Source organism: Benincasa hispida, chromosome 2 (assembly GCF_027475165.1).
Source record: "Benincasa hispida cultivar pf3 chromosome 2, pf3_genome.v1.1, whole genome shotgun sequence".
Classification (NCBI taxonomy): domain Eukaryota; kingdom Viridiplantae; phylum Streptophyta; class Magnoliopsida; order Cucurbitales; family Cucurbitaceae; genus Benincasa; species Benincasa hispida.
The window spans coordinates 65,295,857-65,315,721 of NC_143479.1; the positions used below are offsets into that span (position 1 = coordinate 65,295,857).

At 37.3% G+C, this 19,865-nt stretch overlaps 1 protein-coding gene and 1 pseudogene across 2 annotated transcripts in view; both read left to right on the forward strand.

Moving 5' to 3' along the window:
* Positions 1–15,886, forward strand: part of LOC120070744 (Enhancer of polycomb-like transcription factor protein) — a 57,782-nt gene extending 41,896 nt beyond the window's left edge. For both annotated transcript variants that reach the window (XM_039022616.2, XM_039022617.2), the window contains exons 9-12: positions 14,714–14,764; positions 14,869–14,937; positions 15,047–15,283; positions 15,474–15,886. In XM_039022616.2, the coding sequence (XP_038878544.1) occupies positions 14,714–14,764; positions 14,869–14,937; positions 15,047–15,283; positions 15,474–15,725 (609 nt within the window). In that variant the 3' untranslated portion in view covers positions 15,726–15,886. The remainder of the gene's footprint in view (positions 1–14,713; positions 14,765–14,868; positions 14,938–15,046; positions 15,284–15,473) is intronic.
* A 1,194-nt stretch (positions 15,887–17,080) lies between these two features.
* Positions 17,081–19,663, forward strand: LOC120072189 (oligopeptide transporter 6-like; annotated as a pseudogene).
* The last annotated feature ends 202 nt before the right edge of the window (positions 19,664–19,865 follow it).

Genomic DNA, 19,865 nt, shown 5'->3' on the forward strand with positions numbered 1-19,865 from the left:
ATTTGATCCAATGTTTATATGGAGAATACCCTAAGCAGTGGGACTTAGTCCTCGCTCAAGCCGAGTTTGCATTTAACTTCATGAAGAATAGATCAACAGGGAACTGTCCATTTGATATTGTTTATACAAAACTCCTAGCTTTAAATGTTGATCTTGTTTAATTTCCTTCTTTTGTTGATTTTAACAATGATGTTGAAGAAATGACTGAAAGGATTGTTTGACTTCATCAAGATGTCCAAACAAACATTGAAAAAGCAAATGCTTCTGTTAGGAACCCTCCTAACAAGAACGGTACTAAAAGATATGGAAAAACTAAAGGACAATTCAATTATAGAAATATAGAAAAATGTATTGAAAATATGCTATAAACTCACAAACTAACAAAATAAACCCTGACCTTCTGAGAGGGCTAGTCTCTCCCCAAATTCCCCAATGGAAATTCTCACCAAATTCTTCACACCCTTTTCTCCTACTCCACTCTCCCTATTTATAACTGAAATTCCTAACAAACATACTATCTAATTACTCATATGCCCCTTCTAACTACCCTCCTAATATTCTACTAGTATTCTTTTTATTGCAAGGGTCTTACAATACTCCCTCTTTTGGAGACACCTTGTCCTCAAGGTGTCCTAAAAAAACACACACGAAAATGGCTCATCAAGCAGCCCAAAAATTCTTGAATCTCCCTTTTCTCACCCATCGTTGGCATCTCTGGTTTGAAAACTTCCTTACTCCAGCCCATTATCAAGCCCAAAAGTATGCTGTTACCTTTGCCCATTCCCCGGCCTCACCCCGTGTTTCCCTCAACTAATTTCTCAAATACCCCCAACTTCCTTAGCTGACATAGTCCATTAATTTGGGCTCCAAAACTCAGCCCATCATAGGTGTATATCCACCAGCCCATCGTAGGTATATATCCCATGTCCTTAGGGTTAGTTTTTGCTGTCCTTGATTCACTCCAACCTACTAGCTTTTGGCACGTCATTGGCTCCCTTTGAACATTAACCCCATCCCAACCTTCCACCGTTGTTGCTGTCTTCTGTACATCTTCTTCTGTCTCTTCAAGAAACTTGGTCTCTGTTTTTGCTAACCCACCCATCTTCCTCCGATGATCATGTGAGTTTATATCTTTTCCCATATTCAGATACAGCCCATTCAGTTTTAATTCTGCAACTCCTTGATAACCAAAAATTAGGGCTTCTACCCATTTACTCTTAATCGGCCCATTATGGAATTTCAACCCCCGTTTGTATAGCCCAATTAATAACACCTCGCTTTCCTCTTTGGGCCGCAAGTGGACAACTCTCATATTCATTTTTAGGTCCATTATCCCATAATTAACTTGATTCCATTTCTCTAGCCTCCCACCGATTGCCATGTGGATGGCATTAGGGTTAAATTTTTTGTTTTTCTCCTCTTTTTGCCTCTGCTCGTTTCGTCTTCCCAACTGTTTTAGTGGTCCCCATCTATCACGTGGTTGTTCCCTTTCCTCTGCCTTCCTCTTTGTCACGACTCCATCCACCATGAACGATCCGAATACCCGCATCGCCAGCCATCTTCCCTTTCGTCGTTGGATCTGGATGTTGTCCTCTTTGTTTTTAGATCCATCGTCGTCTTGGCTACTGATCGGCCTTTGAATCTGCTCACGTCGTCTTCTTTCGATCTTGGTACGTAGCTCTGCCTCTCTCTGTTGCTTCTTCATCAACTCCGGCCCTCCATGCCATCGCCTCCGATCCTCATTACTCTTCTTTCGCACCTTGCGACTTCCGAACCAACCTTTTTTTTATCTTTTAGCCACCTCAGCCGCTGAACTGCTGAAGACTTCTTTTCCATCCTTTGACCACCAAGTTGTTTTTCCAACCATTTGATAACCGGAAAGTTATCCCTCCAATGTTTTTTCGTGCGACTGCCCATTCCTTTTGAGGGTGTTGTTCTTTCTCCTTTAGGTGTTACTGCTGTCTCCTTCAATTGACACTTCCAATTCCACCAAGTTCTCATCTCCAGCCCTCTCATCTTTTGCCGGGCCATGGGTATGCGTGATCAAGATTCGTTTCTTCTTTCCATCTTCTTCCTGAGCCTTCTCCTCCGGTTCCACCTTCGTAAGTTTGCTTCAACCTTGTTTAGCATTTTTTTCAGATTCGTCTCTTTCGGTCATCCATGTTGCAGTTTCCCTCGATTCTTCATCCTTCTTTCCTCCGATTGGACCCCTACCTTGCGTCGACCCCTTCTTTTGAATCAGGCCATCATCCCTCTTCCAACCACTCTCGGTCTTCATTTCCCCATCAAACTTGAAAAACTCACCCCGATTTTGTTCTACTCTTGGATTTCTCGACTTATCTTGCAATTTCTCTTCATGGCTATACCTTTCTGAGCCATGCTCTCTCTTTTCTTGGAGCTTATATCGGTACTTTTTAAGAAACTTCATCTCTGACTTTGCTGATTTGTGATGTTTCTTCTTCCACTTGCCCTTCTTTCTTTTGGCCGGTATGTTTCTCCTTCCTCTATTTATCTTCGCCTTTCGCTTGCTATCAAATTTGTTCTCTCGAACTCCCTCATTCTTACCTCCTCTTTTATTGTTTTGAGATCGTTCCCCTCCAACAAGGCTGAACCTAAGCTTTTGTTCTGGTTTTGTCTTTCTTGGTGGTATCTCTTTCGTTCCTTCCCTCTTGGTTTGTCGATCGACTCTTCCTTGCTTTTTCGGAGGTGTTCTCAGGTACAATCGTCGCCTTCCAGCCACTCTTCGAACTCGTCTTAATAGTTTCTGGATAAGGTTTCCCGTCTCTATTTGTGTGATTGCCAGCCTTCTCTCTTCTCTTTCTCTATCTCTTTGCAGAGACTCCTTGATCCTCTGTTGTATTGCCTTTATTTCCTCTTGTATCTCCAATAGCCTTGATTCTAGCCTCAGACCACGATCCATAGCAAAAATAATTTTCCCAAGAACGGCTCTGATACTAATTTGTTAGGAACCCTCCTAACGAGAACAGTACTCAAAGATATGGAAAAACTAAAGGACAATTCAATTATAGAAATATAGGAAAATGTATTGAAAATATGCTATAAACTCACAAACTAACAAAATAAACCCTAGCCTTTTGAGAGGGCTAGTCTCTCCCCAAATTCCCCGATGGAAATTCTCACCAAATTCTTCACACCCTTTTCTCCTACCCCACTCCCTATTTATAACTGAAATTCCTAACAAGCATACTATCTAATTACTCATATGCCCCTTCTAACTACCCTCCTAATATTCTACTACTATTCTTTTTATTGCAAGGGTCTTACAGCTTCATATAAAAAAGCAGCAGATGCACATAGATGTATCCAACAATTCCAAGAAGGTGACTTGGTGATGGTTCATCTTCGCAGAAGTAGATTTCCAGCTGGTACTTACAACAAGCTTAAAAAAAGAAAGCTTGGCCCTTTCAAAGTCATCAAAGTGTTTGGATGTAATGCCTATACATTGGACTTGCCTTTTGACCTACACATCAACCCTATTTTCAATGTTGCAGACTTACACCCATATCAAGCTATAGATGGTTTTCAGTTAGCAACTTGACTAGTATTTTGGATATGATGATGGTGTTAAGGGGGTGTCAACCTAGTTGAGATACCCAGGTGCACCTACTGATCCTTTAAGTAGTTTTTTTTTTTTTTTGTACTTTCATTATATTTGATTCTCAAACTCAAGGACGAGTTTGTTTTTTTTTAGGAAGGAATATGATGTATCTATGTTTAGCACACTTAGTTTGTTTTTACCTTTTTTTTTTTTCCTTTTTTTAATTTTCTGTTATTTCTGTTATTTGACCGGCTACCTTGTTAACCGGTACTAGCTGTGTAACTACCCTTACCTATAAATTAAGAAGCTGGGTTCTTCATTTAAGGAGATACAATCATTCTTTAGCATACACCATGAAGTTAGCTATCCAACTCTATATCGTTGCTCTGTTGTGTGTTTGAGTATTTTGGTTGATTTTGCAAGTACCTATTAGGAAGGGATACCAAACAAATTTGTATCAAAGTTGAGAATCCTGGAGAAGTTGGGAAAATGGCTCCACAGAAGTTGGCAAAGAGAATTGAAGAGAATGTGGAAAGAGCTATTGGAGATGAAAAGTTTTTGAAGTACTTGGTAGCAGAGGTGAATGAAAGTCGTCGAGAGGGAGAAGGGAACAATATTGTCTCTCCTCTAAGCAAAAGCTAAAGATGGTCGAGGGAGGTGGAGGGAACAATACAGTAATTGAAGATTTGCTAGACTAGTACTTTTCTTATCGATATCTGTACAAACCTAAATTGGAAGAGAGAGGAAAAGCTAAATATGGAAATATACCAATGGTAACAATGAGGAGGGGAAGAAAGGAAACAAATACAAGGAAAGGAAATTACTGGGAAGGAAAAAAATCTAGGATGAACTTTCCTATTTTGACACTCCTTAAACTGGATTATATATGTCGATTGAATCCAACTTGTATTTAATATATAGAAAACATTCTTGAATAAAGACTTGGTAACTACCTATGAAGCACGAACACGCAAAAATCAGTGTCCCTTTTTATTTATTGTTTTTTAGTTTTGGACACGTGAGGACTCGTGGTGACACACCATCGGACAAGCATAGAAAAAAAGAACCAATCCTTTCAAACCAACTGGCAGCATTGGAAAGGGGTGGTCCCGCGTGCAACTTTGACAATGGGGGAAGGGAGAGCAGAATTGAGGAGGGGGAAGGAGGGCAGCTGTGCGTGTATGGGAAGAAGAGAATAGTGCAAGAAGGAAAAGGAAACATTATTTAGGGTTAGGGCTTTTGCTTTGGGCTTTGGGCTTTGGGCCTTATTACATCCGTTCGTGGCCATAGGTTTTTTTGGTTTTTTTTTTTTTCTCTCTTTAAATGGGCTCTTGGTTTTTTTTCCCTCTTTTAAATGACCTTTTTTTTCCTTTATTAACTTTTGAAAAGATGTTATTTTTAGTAACTAATAAAAAGCTAGTATTAATTATTTTTAGTACATAAAAAACAGTAATTTAAATAATTAATAAAAAACATTATTTTAATAACTATATATAATTTAAAAAATAATTAAAAAATAACGCGTCCCCAACGTGTTGTGTCTTACATTTTTAGAAATTGGCATGTCATCGTGTCATGTCGTGTCGTGTTGCATGTCTAGTGTCGGTATCCATTTCCATGCTTCTTAGGTAACTACTTATAGACTTGGTTGTCATAATGGACCTTCATTGGTTTTTCAGAAGTGATTCTCAATTTTGATAAGATGCTTTAAGCCATATTCCTTCACATATTCCTTGATCTAGAGCCATCAATTTTGCTTTACCACTACTAGACAACCAATTTAATTTCTTTTTACTTCTAAATGACCAAATTTTCCCACACAAAAATTAAGTATTTAATAACTAACCTTTGGTCAACTTGTAAGCTTGCCTAATCGGCATTTGTGAAGACTTGAACGTTTTCTTTTCTTGATTTCTTGAAGTACAATTATTCTCCAAGAGTTCCTTTTAAGTATTTGAGGATCCTAAACTTGCATAGTTTCTTCCCTAGAATTGTTCATAAAGAATGACTCACAAAGTTTACCATAAAACAAATAGGAGGTCTAGTGTGGTTAAGTAAATCAACTTTCAACAAGTCTTTGATATTGTTCCTCATTTGCTTATGTTTTCTTTTCCTATGGTGTAGTTAGGATCAATAGGAGTATTAGTGGGCTTACATCCAAGTATACTTGTCTCCTTTAGAAGATCAATGGCATATTTTTGTTGAGAGGTACACAACTTTTTTTTTTTTTTTTTGAGCGGGTCACTTTCATTTGTAGGAAGTATTTGAGATAGCCCAAATCTTTTACTTCAAACTCTTTAGCTAAGAGTAACTTTAGATCTCTTATTTCTTCTTCATGATCTCTTGTGAGAATGACTTTTAAAATAAAAATTATAATATTTCCTTTGTAGGAATGCTTGATAAAGAGCATGTGATTAGATTGACATTACAAGTGTCCTTAGGTTTTCATGACTCTTGAAAACTGGTTAAACTAGGCTCGAGGGGATTGTTTTAGAACATAAGAAGTTTTTTGAGTTTGTACACTTCATTAGTGATTTTGTTGATTCCATACTAGTAGGTAATCCACAGACTTCTTCATGTAATTCTCAATTGAGAAAGACATTTTTTTATGTCAAATTGTTGATTTTGACATATAAAAATTAGTGATTTTGTTGATTCCATATTAGTAGGTAATCCACAGACTTCTTTTAATTCTCCATTGAGAAATACATTTTTTTATGTCAAATTGGTGCAGTACTAATGTTATAGGATTAAAGTAAACTAGGGTATCTTGGTCAAATCCTTGCTTGATTAGGATTGGGATTAGTTTCCTTGGTTTATTAGGATTAGGATTAGTTTCTTTGATTAATTAGGATTAAGATTAGTTTGCTTTCCAATTCTCTTTAAACAGACAAATTGTCTTCTAATATTGCTAACTTTTAATTAATAATAAAGACTTTGACTTGATTCTTGGAGAAAATTCTCCTTTAATCTTTTAGGCTACATCAATTTGGTATCAGAGCGGCCGTTTGGGTCAACATTGATTGTCGTCCAATGGAGAACTAGGAAACTCTTGGTGACGTCAATTGCAACTGTAAGGAGCTTCATGAGTTGTGCTCGTTGTTGAACAATGCACATCTAATAAGGGTGTACTTGAATTTCTTATCATTTAATTAGATAAAAGGTACATATATATAGAAGAATGAGAAATCGTACTCTAGGATATACAAAATTACAATAAAGGATAACTGTACATATTAATTTAAATATATATTATAACACTCCCCCTTAAGCTAAAGCAAATATGTCAGTCGTGCCCAACTTGTTGCATAAATAGTTTATTCTTGCTCCATTAACAACTTTGGTAAATATATCTCCCAACTATTTTCCAATCTTCACATATCCTATAGATATTAACCCTTGTATTTTCTCGCGAACAAAGTGACAATCCACTTTAATATGTTTAGTTCGTTTGGATGCAATGTGAAGTGTAGCTTGATTATCACACCATAATTTAACTGGCACGGTAGATAAAAGTTGGTGTATCCACACTATTCCACACACGGATTGTGCATAGCTCTATATTCTGACTCGACACTCGAACGAGAAACTACATTCTGTTTCTTACTTTTCCATGACACTAGGTTTCCTTCTACAAAAACACAATATTCAGAGGTTGATCTCCTATCTTCTTGAGATCCAGCCCAATCAACATCTGAAAAATATTCAACCCTTCTATGACCATGATCTTTATATAATATCCCACGTCCCAGGTGTAACTTTTAGATAACATAGAATTTGTTCTACTGTAGCCCAATGATCTACTATAGGAGAAGACATAAACTGACTCACTATACTCACAGAGTAAGCAATATCTGGTTGTATCATTGTTAAAAGTTCAACTTTCCAACTAATCTTCCATATCTCTCAGGGTCTTTAAACAATTCTTCTTCTCTAGTAAGTTGCAAATTTGGTATCATCGGATTATTACATGGTTTGACTCCTAATTTCCTGTCTCAGACAACAAATCAAGTACATATTTCCATTGTGACAGATAAAAACCTTTCTTATTCTCATTACTTCAATATCCAATAAATACTTTAATTGTCCTAAATTTTTAGTATGAAATTGACCCTGAAGAAAAGTCTTGAGAGAAGATATACCTGATATATCATTTTCAGTGATAACGATATCGTCAACATACACAACAAGCAAAGTAATACCATTATCAGATCGTCGATAAAAATACAGAATGATCAGAAGCACTTTTCTTCATACCAAAACATTCGAGTGCTTGACTAAACTTACCAAACCATGCACGAGGACTTTGTTTCAGTCCATACAAAGATTTTCGAAGACGACACATCTTATCGCTCTCCCCTGAGCAACAAACCCAGGTGGTTGCTCCATGTAAACTTCCTCCTGAAGATCACCATGCAGAAAAGCATTCTTAATGTCAAGTTGATGCAAAGGCCAATTATGAGTAGCAACCATGGATAAAAATAGTCGAACGAAAGTTAATTTAGCAATAGGAGAAAATGTATCAGAATAATCAGTCTCATAGATTTTGGCATAACCTTTGACAACAAGACGAGCTTTCAAGCGAGCCATTGTTCCGTCAGGATTGACTTTTATAGCAAACACCCATTTACATCCAATAGTCTTCTTTCTTGCCGGACGCGAGGCTAAATCCCAAGTACCATTCTCATCCAATGCAGTCATCTCCTCAATCATTGCACTACGCCACCCAACATGAGATAAAGCTTCATGAACTGAGTGAGGAATAGAGATGGAATCAAGAGATGTAATAAAGGAATAAGTGGGTGAAGACAACCAGTTATACGAAACAAACGAAGAAATAGGGTAAGTACAAGTGCGCTTACCTTTCCGAAGGGCAATGGGTAGATCATCACTCAATTCCGAATCTGATATCGATGAAGCCATCAGTGTAGGACATGTGTCTGAAGGTGGCTTTAATGTTCTATTAACTCGTCCAGTTTGTTGTAGGTTGGATTGTGTAGCCTTTATGTTCTTGGCTTCTCTTCATTTTCAGGGGTAATTTGATTATTTGAATAAAATTCCTCTCTGATTTAAACCAGTTTTGTTTTGGAAGAATTCTTTGAGCCTTTCAAGATTAGTCACTTTCTTGGTTTTTAGTTTGAGATTAATTAGAGTTTAGTCTTCTCTTGTTTTATTTGGATTGTTTCAGTTTTCTGCTTAGATCTTATGCTTTGTTGTAAAAGGATTGGCCATCTTATTTTTATGTTTTTGTATCATGAGCAGTAATTTCTTTTCATCATTTCAATGAAAAGTTACATTTTCTTAAAAAAAAAACCACCCACAAGAATGTCAATTGAAAAATCCACAAAAAAAATATTAAGGATTCCTCTAACTGACGCAAACTGACGGCGGGAGATGGTAAGATTGTCACTAGGCAAATTGATTAGCGGTTGTAGTTACAGGTCAAACAATCAACATTGTTGAAATATGGTGTTGTAGCCCTAAGGGCATATTTGTCTTTTATTTTATGCCTACTAAATTAGGTTTTCCCCTCATTCTATTCATATCTGAGGTTGGGGTCTCTTATATGTATGACATTAAATAATAAAACTTTTCTATCGTGGTTTTTTCTCCCTGTATGAGGGTTTTCCACGTAAACCTTGTCTTGTCTATTTTCTTCTTATCTTTCAATATGGTATAAGAGTAAGGTGGTGAAACCCTAGCCCTGATAGAAGAAATTCAGTCATCAAACTTGGTAGGTGAGGGAACAATGGCAGACACGACTAATATGGCTATGATTCAAGCAACTGTGGATCGATATCTCCAGACCATCTTGAACTCGGCGCAACCATGACCGGCGATTGGAGCTATGTCGTCGGATTTCTTCAACCCAGCTCCTAGAGCCGTGCCACCATATTTCTTCAACTCAGCCCCTGGAATCGCACCGTCGAGCGTTCTCAACCCAGCTAGATTGCGAATCGTCCAGACGCCTGGTGGGTTCATTCCAACCTATGTGCCGCACACCTCCCAGCTCCAGTGACAGCAGTCGATCGACAGGTTTGCCCTAGCCGCCGCGCCACACGCCTCCCAGCTCCAGCAACAAACGATCGACGGGTTTTTTCTAGCCACTAGGTCGGGTCAGATCGGCGCCCTTGCATCCAGTTCGCAGCCAACCGCCGAGCCATCTTCTCGCTACTCATCTTCACAGCCGTCTAGTAGCAGTACCGATCACGAGCAGTCTCCATTTGCCATTGTTGGAGTTCTGACAGCAGCCTCCTTTCCTTAGCAACATGGTGGACAGCCTCTCCCTCACGTATACCCGGTTCAACCTTAGTTTCGAATGGGTGATTCCATTAGAGAAAATTCCATTCCCTATGGACAGAAACATTTCGGATCTGAATCCCATGGGGAACTCCAACAGCAATTGGCTAGTCTCCAACAACAGATGGCCGCTCTTAGGGCCAAACTCTGAATGGTCATGATTCTTCCAGTGTTCCAATCTACTCAGGAAATCCGATAATAATGTTTCCTACTCTTCCTATTGCTAATCTTTTATCTGGAGCTATAGGAAACTCTGCAGGGATGATCACAGTTGAGAAGCTGAATGATTAGAATTACTTCTTCTGGTCCCAAACAATTAAAATGGTCCTTGAGGGGCGCCATAAATTTAGGTACTTGATCAGAGAGATACCACGACCAAGCCCTGGGGATCCTCAAGAGCGTGTCTAGAAGGAAGAGGATTCATTGCTCCGCTCGATGTTGAGCAGTAACATAGAACCACAAATTGGGAAACCCCTGCTCTATTCAGCCATCGCACTGGATATTTGGGATACGGCCCAACGGTTATATTCGAGATGACAGAATGCATCTCGCCTGTATACTCTATGTAAACAGGTCCATGAGTGCAAACAAGAGAACATGGATGTAACGTCATACTTCAACAAGAAGTCTTTATTATGGCAAGAAATGGATTTGTGTTGGAAGATCATTTGGAATTGCCCACATGATGGAATTCAGTACTCGAAGATCGAAGAGGTTGATCGTGTGTATGATTTTTTTGCGGGATTGCACCCCAAATTTGATACGGTTTGGAGTCGAATACTAGGGCAGAAACTAATACCGTCTCTCATGGAGGTCTGTTAAGAGGTTCGATTGAAAGAGGATAGATCGAGTGCGATGAATGGGTCTGTTGTTACCACTGTAGAGTCAGCTGCCTTTGGGGTGAAATCCTCTAGATTGGATGGTGACAAGCAAAATGGCAAAACACCCCCAATATGTGAGCATTGCAAGAAGCCGTGGCACACAAAGGATTAGTGCTGAAAACTGCATGGTCAACCTCCTAATGGAAAACGTCGCCTTCCAAATGACAAGTCAAAGTCTAGTCGTGCTCTTGTGAGCGAATCTATTGAGGGGGCCACACAACCTCAGACATAACCTCCGGTGACCAACCCAGGTGATTCAGATATCGTAGGGATCAAAACAGTTGCTCAGTCAGGTACTCCTCAGCCTTTTAGTTTCTTTGTTGAAGGGAATGAGTTACAGATTCTAGATTCAGGAGTGACCGATCACTTGGCTGGCTCATTTGGTCAATTCCTCTCGTATTATTCGAGTGTTGGAAATGAGAGGATTCGAATTGCAGATGGGTCCTTCGCTCCTGTTGCTGGAAAAGGCCATTTGTTAGCATTTCAGGGATTAATTCTACTTCCTATACGTGCCAAAAATTTCTTACAACCTGTTGTCAATAAGTAAAATAACAAAAGATTTGAACTGTAGAGTTGTCTTCTCACCAGATGCTGCTTTGTTTTAGGACTTGAGTTCGGGGAAGACGATTGGCACTGTCCGATATGACAGGAGCCTCTATTTCCTTTCTGAAGATGCTTCCTCCAGGAATTTGTTTAGGACTAGTCTTTTATCTTCATTTACTATGTCTGAAAAAGATTATTTATTGTGGCATTTTCGTCTTGGACATCCAAGTTTTCAATATATGAGGTATTTGTTTCCCCATTTATTCCATAATGTGAATATTTCTTCTTTGTCTTGTGATGTCTATATACGTGCTAAACAACCTCGTGTTTCTTTTGTTTCTCAGCCTTATAAACCTAGTCAGCCTTTCCACCTGATCCACAGTGATGTTTGGGGCCCTTCAAACATCTCTACCTTGTCCAGTAAACGATGGTTTGTCACGTTTATTGATGATCATACCCAGCTTACATGGGTATATCTCCTTGTTGATAAGTTTGAGGTTCTGCTATTCCAGTGTCTATCCTCCCTACTAGACAAGTGCCCTGGATAACATACTTTAGGAAGAATCTCAGAAAGGAAACCTAGGAAACTCCTGCTATTCCATTGGAAATTGTCCAAGCATCGGAACCAGCTCAGGTTCAAGATCTTGTTGTTTCAGGGAAGATCCTTGAAGAGAAGTTTGGGCACGTAGAAGATGGTGAGACAAGCTCAGAGAAAGTTGAAATTACATAAGGTAATGAGGTGCTGGAAGATCCACAGGAAGATGAAGAATTGTCTTAGAAGTCTGAGCAGAGTTGGTATCCTGATACTGGAGAGAGGCTGAAGAAAACTGGCAATTATGATACCACTCTTGATATGTCAATTGCTCTGAGGAAAGGAACTAGGTCATGTACAAAGTATCCTATGCACAGTTTTCTGATCGATAGTAACTTGTCTCCTGTTTTTAAGGCTTTCACTACCCAACTGGATGCTCTAGCAATACTTACCAGTATACATGCAGCCATGGAGGTTCCCGAGTGGAGAGCGGCAGTGTTGGAAGAAATGAGAGCTCTTGAGTCGAACAACATTTGGGATTTAGTGTCCCTCCCTAGAGGTCACAAGATAGTTGGTTGCAAATGGGTGTTCACAGTGAAGTATAGGTCTGACGGAACGGTCGAGAGATATAAGGCCAGGTTAGTTGCTAAAGGGTTCACTCAGACGTATGGGATTGACCATTCAGAAACTTTTTCCCCAATGGCTAAGCTCAACACGATCCGAGTTCTTCTGTCTGTTGCCGTGAATAAGGATTGGCCCCTGCATCAGCTAGATGTAAAAATACCTACCTGAATGATGATTAGAAGAAGAGGTTTACATGAGTCCTCCTCGAGGTTTCGAAGCTAAATTTGGGAACCATGTTTGCAAACTCAGAAAGCCCTTATATGGGTTGAAACAGTCTCCTAGAGCATGGTTCGATAGGTTCACGATATTTGTTAAATCTCAAGGGTTTGTTCAAGGGCATTCTGATCATACCTTGTTCACCAAAAAATCACTTTTAGGGAAGATTGCTGTTTTGGTGGTTTATGTCGTTAATATCATTTTGTCAAGAGATGATACGACAGAAATTGTTAAGCTAAAACAAAGGATGGCAGGCGAATTTGAGATCAAAGATCTTGGTAGTCTAAGGTATTTTCTTGGGATGGAAGTGGCAAGATCGAAAGCAAGAATATCTGTGTCTCAACGGAAATATACTCTAGACTTGTTAAAGGAAACAAGAATGATTGGATGCAAACCCGTTGACATTCCTATTGAGGTCAATGGCAAACTGAAAAACACTACAGAAGGAGTTCCTGTAAATAAAGAGAGGTCTTATTAACGCCTTGTAGGAAAACTAATTTATCTGCCTCATACTAGGCCTGACATCTCCTATGCTGTGAGTGTGGTAAGTCAGTTCATGCAGAGTTCGTATGAGGAGCACATGGAAGCAGTGACTCGAATTCTGAGATATCTGAAATCCACCCTAGGCAAGGGCTTAGTTTTCATAAAATATGACACATGGAGCATCGAAGCATATACTGACTCAGATTGGACAGGATTAGTGACCGATAGAAAGTCAACCTCGGGATATTGTACCTTTGTATGGGGAAATTTGGTGACCTGACAGAGTAATAAACAGGGTGTAGTTGCCAAAAGTTTTGTCGAGGCAGACTATAGAGCTATGAGCCTGAGAGTGTGTGAAGAAATATGGTTACTGAAAGTTCTTCACTAGTACAGTCCGAGTCCCATGAAACTGTATTATGATAATAAGGCTGTCATCAGTATTGCCAACAATCTAGTACAACATGATAGAACCAAGCACGTTGAAATTGACAGACACTTTATTAAAGAGAAGTTAGTCCACGGGGTTATTTGTATTCCCTATGTTCCTTCAGTCCAACAAGCAGATGTTCTTACCAAAGGATTACCGAGATAGACGTTTGAAGCTTGTGTTAGCAAGTTGGGTCTTGCTGATATCTACGCCCCAACTTGAGGGGGAGTGTTCAAATATGGTGTTGTAGCCCTAAGGGCATATTTGTTTTTTACTTTATGCCTACTAAATTAGGGTTTCCCCTCATTCTATTTATATCTGAGGTTGGGATCTCTTGTATGTATGACATTAAATAATAAAACTTTTCTATCGTGGTTTTTTCTCCCTGTATTAGGGTTTTCCATGTAAACATTGTCTTATCTATTTTCTTCTTATCTTTCAATAAGAACGATTTTGAACAAGTTTGGAATTGACAATCAGTGGTCGACACACACTATGGCGGTGAAAGTAGGCAGTAGAAATTGCAACTAGGGTTAGGGTTTTTTTTAGGGTTTTATTTTGTTTACTCTGATACCTTGTTGGTAATATTGGAATATTCTTAATTTATTCATATTTTTCACTCTTTACAAGAATACAAAGGTCTATCCTAAATAGAAGAAAGACCTAAACATAGTAGGGAAAAAACCTACTATAATAAGCAAATGTTAATTACAACTAAACAAATATTTAAGAGTACAAATCAACATAAAGAAATCATGTTGATTTATTAATTTATGTGTGAATTTGTTAAATCACCGACCAATCCAAAAGCTGAAGTGGATGAGTTAAATATAATTATATTGATATTTTGGATGTTCTATCACAACTTTTGTAAGGATATTATTCTTGCAGGAGTTGTTGGGGTTCTTATGGTTTGGTAGATGAGTAGTATGTGGGCTCAAATTGTATTTGTTTTTTAATATTACTCTCTCATTATATCTCTCTTTTGGTGAACAATTATAAAGTCCTATAGGTCTCTTTAGCTTTGTAAGATATGTTGTAAAATATATTTGTCTATATATCATATTGATCTTAAATGTCTATTTTCTTTTAACATAGATTAACATTGTCTAAATTTCATTACTATGTTTGGGATTGTCAAATTTCAGGTTAGGCGCAACCTGGAACAAGCTAAAACCTTATTGGAGGCTTTAATTAAGGTGATTAATTGTATTCATGTATTAGCGTAGGTGCGTTTGCATTTATTTTGAAGCTACATGACATTGAAACACTGCATTGGCTTAAGACGTGCATCTTTGTGCAGAGGGAAGAGAAAAAGAGAGATCTGATGGAAAGTGATGTTGGCCTTCAGAGGGTTCATTTGAAGTATAAGGTATGTGTGTATGTCTTTTATATCCGGGATAATTGTTTGATCTCACTCTAGTTATCTATATCTTCAAATTTTCTTACAACATTGGGCTTGTTTTCTTATTGGATATCAGCATGAAACCGAACTTCTGGAAGAGAGCTTAGCACTTCCCAGGTTCTTACCCTTCTCTTGTAAGTTTGGTTCAAGCGAGGACGAATTTATGGAGTTGGATGATATTGCAATCAGTCGCCCCCCACGAATACGAACTTCTGGATCTTTCGTGGAGGCAAACACAATTATGTTCCCAACTGAAAGCGTGAAGCAAGAGTACAGGCAACAACAGTTGCCACATGGATGGCTTCACAAAATGGTACCTTTATGATGACTTATAACCTACCCTATCCATTTTAGTACTATATCACCAAGTGCTATAACTGTTCTGGCAATCCTGTTACCGGTTAATATATTGAGAATTGACTTGCCTCTAAAATCATAATTTTTCTTAGAACATTTAACCATATTATTTTAACCGTTAAAAGAGGATTGGGGGATTTGTGCAGGATCCACTGGAGCCAGTTTTGTTGTTTGCAAAACCTCTGATTGCAGAGAAGTTGACAGCTGCAGCGATAGTACCACCATCAGATTCTTCGACAAGGAGTAGTGTGTCAATGGGTTCTCATAAATTCCGGGGAAGAATTGGCCGGGGTGGCAGAATAATATTTGACAGATGGAATCCATTATTGCAGACTGCTATTGACTGCAGTAACTCGTACTATTCACCACCAAAACAAGCGCATATAGCATATAATTGATAAGTCTGATTTGAGATCATCTGTATAACTGCCCCCAGATTCTTTTGATGTACAAACGCTAGAAATTGTATGTTATAACGGCGTCAAAACGAGACTTGTTTTTCCTGACTTGAGAATTAATGTAAAAGCAAGCTCAGTCTGCATGTAGCAGGTGTCTAAAACTGCTGCCCAATTTCTTCTTCTTCCTCTCATTATAAGCTCAAATGTGTAGAGGTGAGAGATCGAACCATCAACTTTTAAGATACAATTGATGCTCTAAAATTGGGTATGCAATTTCTTATTTATACGTTGGCAATACTTCGTTGGAAAAAAAAAACTCAATATGAGTGGGTTCCCATCAGCCCTCTTCTCTCCTTCACGTTTCCCTAATCCCTTTCTCAATTTCAAATCTCTTCACCTTTAATTCTCACTCTCAATTAATCATCTCCTCTCTCTCTCCTTTCAACTCTTCACAATTCCTTTCTCAAACAATATATATCAAATATCAATCTCTTTCCCCTTTATTTTCTCCCATTTTTCCAATATCATTTTCTCTCTCCTTATTAATGATGCATTTTTCTCCCTCTTTCTAATTCTTCTCTCATCCCAACATCTTTTTCTCCCCTAAATTTCGATTTTTTTTAAAAAAAAAATCACTTACTCTCTCACTTCATTAATTCAGTTTCTTTTCCCACAATTTTTCTCCTTTTATCTTCACATTACTCTAATTTCTCTCTCGTTCCCTCAAACCACAGCACATCTTCATCTTCATAGTTTATCAACATGTTCAAGGTCACTGTTACGTTTGTTCGCGTGCAGGAATGTTAGATGTTTAGAGTATATGTTATATTTAACTTTTTCATTATTTAGTCAACTAGAAAAACAAAACAAGGTCCAATATTGATTATGTTTGATTAAATTAAACTTCCTATTTTATTATATATACTCTTATACATTCGGGGACATTATATGTAATGTGAATTATGTAATATTGATTATGTTTGTTTAGTATGATATTAATTGATATGATACATGTCAAGTTCACTTTAAAAGGTAACTTAATGACAACCCTAAACAAGGATATTTCATAAATTAGTTAGAATATTTTCAAACACCTAACACAATATTCTAAGATATATTTAAAAATAACTATGAATTTGCCAGAAGAACTAAGAAGGTATCCATCAATCACTTGATATTGCATAGCATTTATTGGGTAACCCTGCAAACAATATATCAAATATTAGATAGTACATTTCCAAAATTGCATATTAAGACTAATCATCATATAAACATGGCATTAGAATCACATACATACTACAACCTTTGTGCTACATATTAAATAAAATATATATTATAGTATATGCATGATAACAATGGGTGACACATACATACTCTAAATAAACTATGAAACATAATAGACAAATCAAATAAGAAAGACCATCATATATACTTGGCAACGTTCTTCACACGCAAGAAAAATGATAGAGACGTTAAATATATATATATATATATATATTAGGAAGAAAATTTAAATTAGTTAATGTAATTTAATAAATGTATATTCTTTTTCTAACATTAAGGAAACTTCGTAAATACGGAAAGAGAATCATAACAAATAGGCGCAAAAAAATTAGTTGACTACCTCTAGAGATATTATAGTCCCAATTGATATTAAATCCCTTTGAAAATATTCAATTATTTTGACATTGATGAAAATAAGTTTTCAAAAGGGATTGAACCTCTAATAATATTTTTATTTTATATGTAAAAACCCGTTGGACTCATTTTAATCCTTGAATTTAGGTTTGCTTTCCTCTCATTGTAATATAGAGAGATCTTAATGAATCTCCACAATTTACCTCTCTAGACGTCTCTCACTCTAAAGGTTTTCATCCCGTATATCCGAGCAACCTTTTTATGGTGATTAGCTAGAAGTAAATTTTCAAGCATAGTTAATTCTAATTTTCATCTTGATCAAGGTGTTTATAGCACTACTGATAAATGGAATTACCTCAATCATGTTTGAGAACTCACTCCCCTATTTTTTTGCAGCAATAATAAGTTTAACCCCAATAAACTAATTGATAAGCTACCAGAAGAAGGCTAAATAGTTTGGCTTGAAAGATTGATCAAAGATCAAAAAGAAAGAAGAACTTGTTCCTAACTTCAAGATTCCGAATTCTCTACAATCTAATTAATCAGACTAGATTGAAAGTTCTACAACATGCTTTCTAACATAAAATACAAAGAAAATATAAAAGCTTAAGACTGAAACTCTATAATGAATATTCATTCCAAATCTAATTCTCTCTTCTAAATTATAAAAGTACAACAATATTTATGCGAATTGAAAGGTCACTTATGAAAGGTCACAACCTTTCATCTAATTGCTAAGTTCAACAACTCTTCAAGTTCATACATTGAACCTTCATAAATGTAAATGCATTGAAATAAATTGATACATCTAGTATTGAATATATACATAAATGAATAACCTTAAAACTTCAAAGGTTGCATCTCTTCAACTCTATTTGAAAACTTAGCTTAGAAGTCAACATTTGATGTTCCACCTCCTATCGTTGTTAATTATTTCCTTACCATGGCTTTGTAGATCTCAGTACCTTCTTTGCATTGACCTATGGTCTTGGATTAAATTTGCTACACTTCTTTATATAGTTGTGCATATCCTTCTCTTCAATGACAAGTAAAATTCTCGACAAAACTTCAAACTAGAAAGTGCAGTGAATTGTGGAATCTTGTCTAATTGATTAATGTTTATATGTAGGAAACTATGGAACCAAAACAGAGTGCCTTTGGTGGGAAGAGAAAAATTGACATACATACAAAGTTTATACAGGCTTATTGACAGGTACTAACATAGTGGTTCATCATCATTCTTGTGCTAAACATTGGTCTCTCCATTTTTTCTTGTCAATATTACAATGTCTCGCTTCAATTGCCTAGGTGGAGTGTCTTGTTAGCTTGTTTCATTAGCTACTTTCTCACAGTTCCCATTAGTATCATTGCTGCTACCACAAACCAGGTGAACCATGGAACACCGATCCAAACATCTCTTTGGTTTCAAAACTTCCTAGAAATTTTACTCATCATATTAAATCTCATGTATCTCTACTTGCAGCCACCTGATTTGAACATTATTACGAAATACAATATTGGTTTGTGCATATCCTTAATGCTCAGTCACCAATACGTGTTTCAAGGTTTATGGATATATCAACATGACACAGGCTCTAACATGTGTCTGACTTTAAACTTGGTCACTACGTGAAGATTTCACTCAAGACAATGTTCATGGCACAAGTGAATTTTTTTATAACCTTGGTTTAGAATGATATACTCAACATTAAATATAATGTAAAGTTGCTCAAAACGAATAAACTTTATTGCAGGTTGTAGGAACAATCTTAGTTGTGTTTGTGTACATTGGAATTGCTTGGTGGCTAATGAGATGGATTCAAGATTTGTGCAATTCAAACCTCTTGCCAAAAAATAGCCCTTGGACTTGCCTGATGGATGGAGTTTTCTTCGATGCTTCTATATGGGGGCTTGTTGGGCCTCGTAGAATCTTTGAAGACCTTGAAGAATATGGAGTTGTGATTTAGTTCTTTATTGGGGGAGCCATTGCCTCTTTGCTTATATGGATTGCAAATGAGATATTCTTTGAGCAAACTTGGATTCGCCTCATCCACATGTCGGTCCTATAAAGTGCTACATTGATGGTGCCATCAACCAATGCTGTGAACTTCACCAGTCAACTCATCTCTAGTTTCGTGGTTTGATTTTTCCCCTTTTCAAAATATAAGACATGGTGGTGAAAGTACAACAATTACATCTTGTCTGGTGGCCTAGATGCTGCCTTCATCACAATTCTCATCTTTCTAATATTGGGATCAAAGGGCATTGAATGGTGGGAAAACAATATGAAGAAGCTTTGACTCAAATACCTCAGATTTTGTTTGTTTATAATTAACTTTGTATAACAGTCAACTGGTATATTCTATAAATACCACTGATTTCAAATTCAAATCACAGAGTTATCATCACTTTCTTAGTTTTCTGTAAACAACAAAAATCTGTACGCAATCTTCATCAGTAAAAAGAATTCAGATCTTCCCGTCAACGTAGGCAATCTTACCA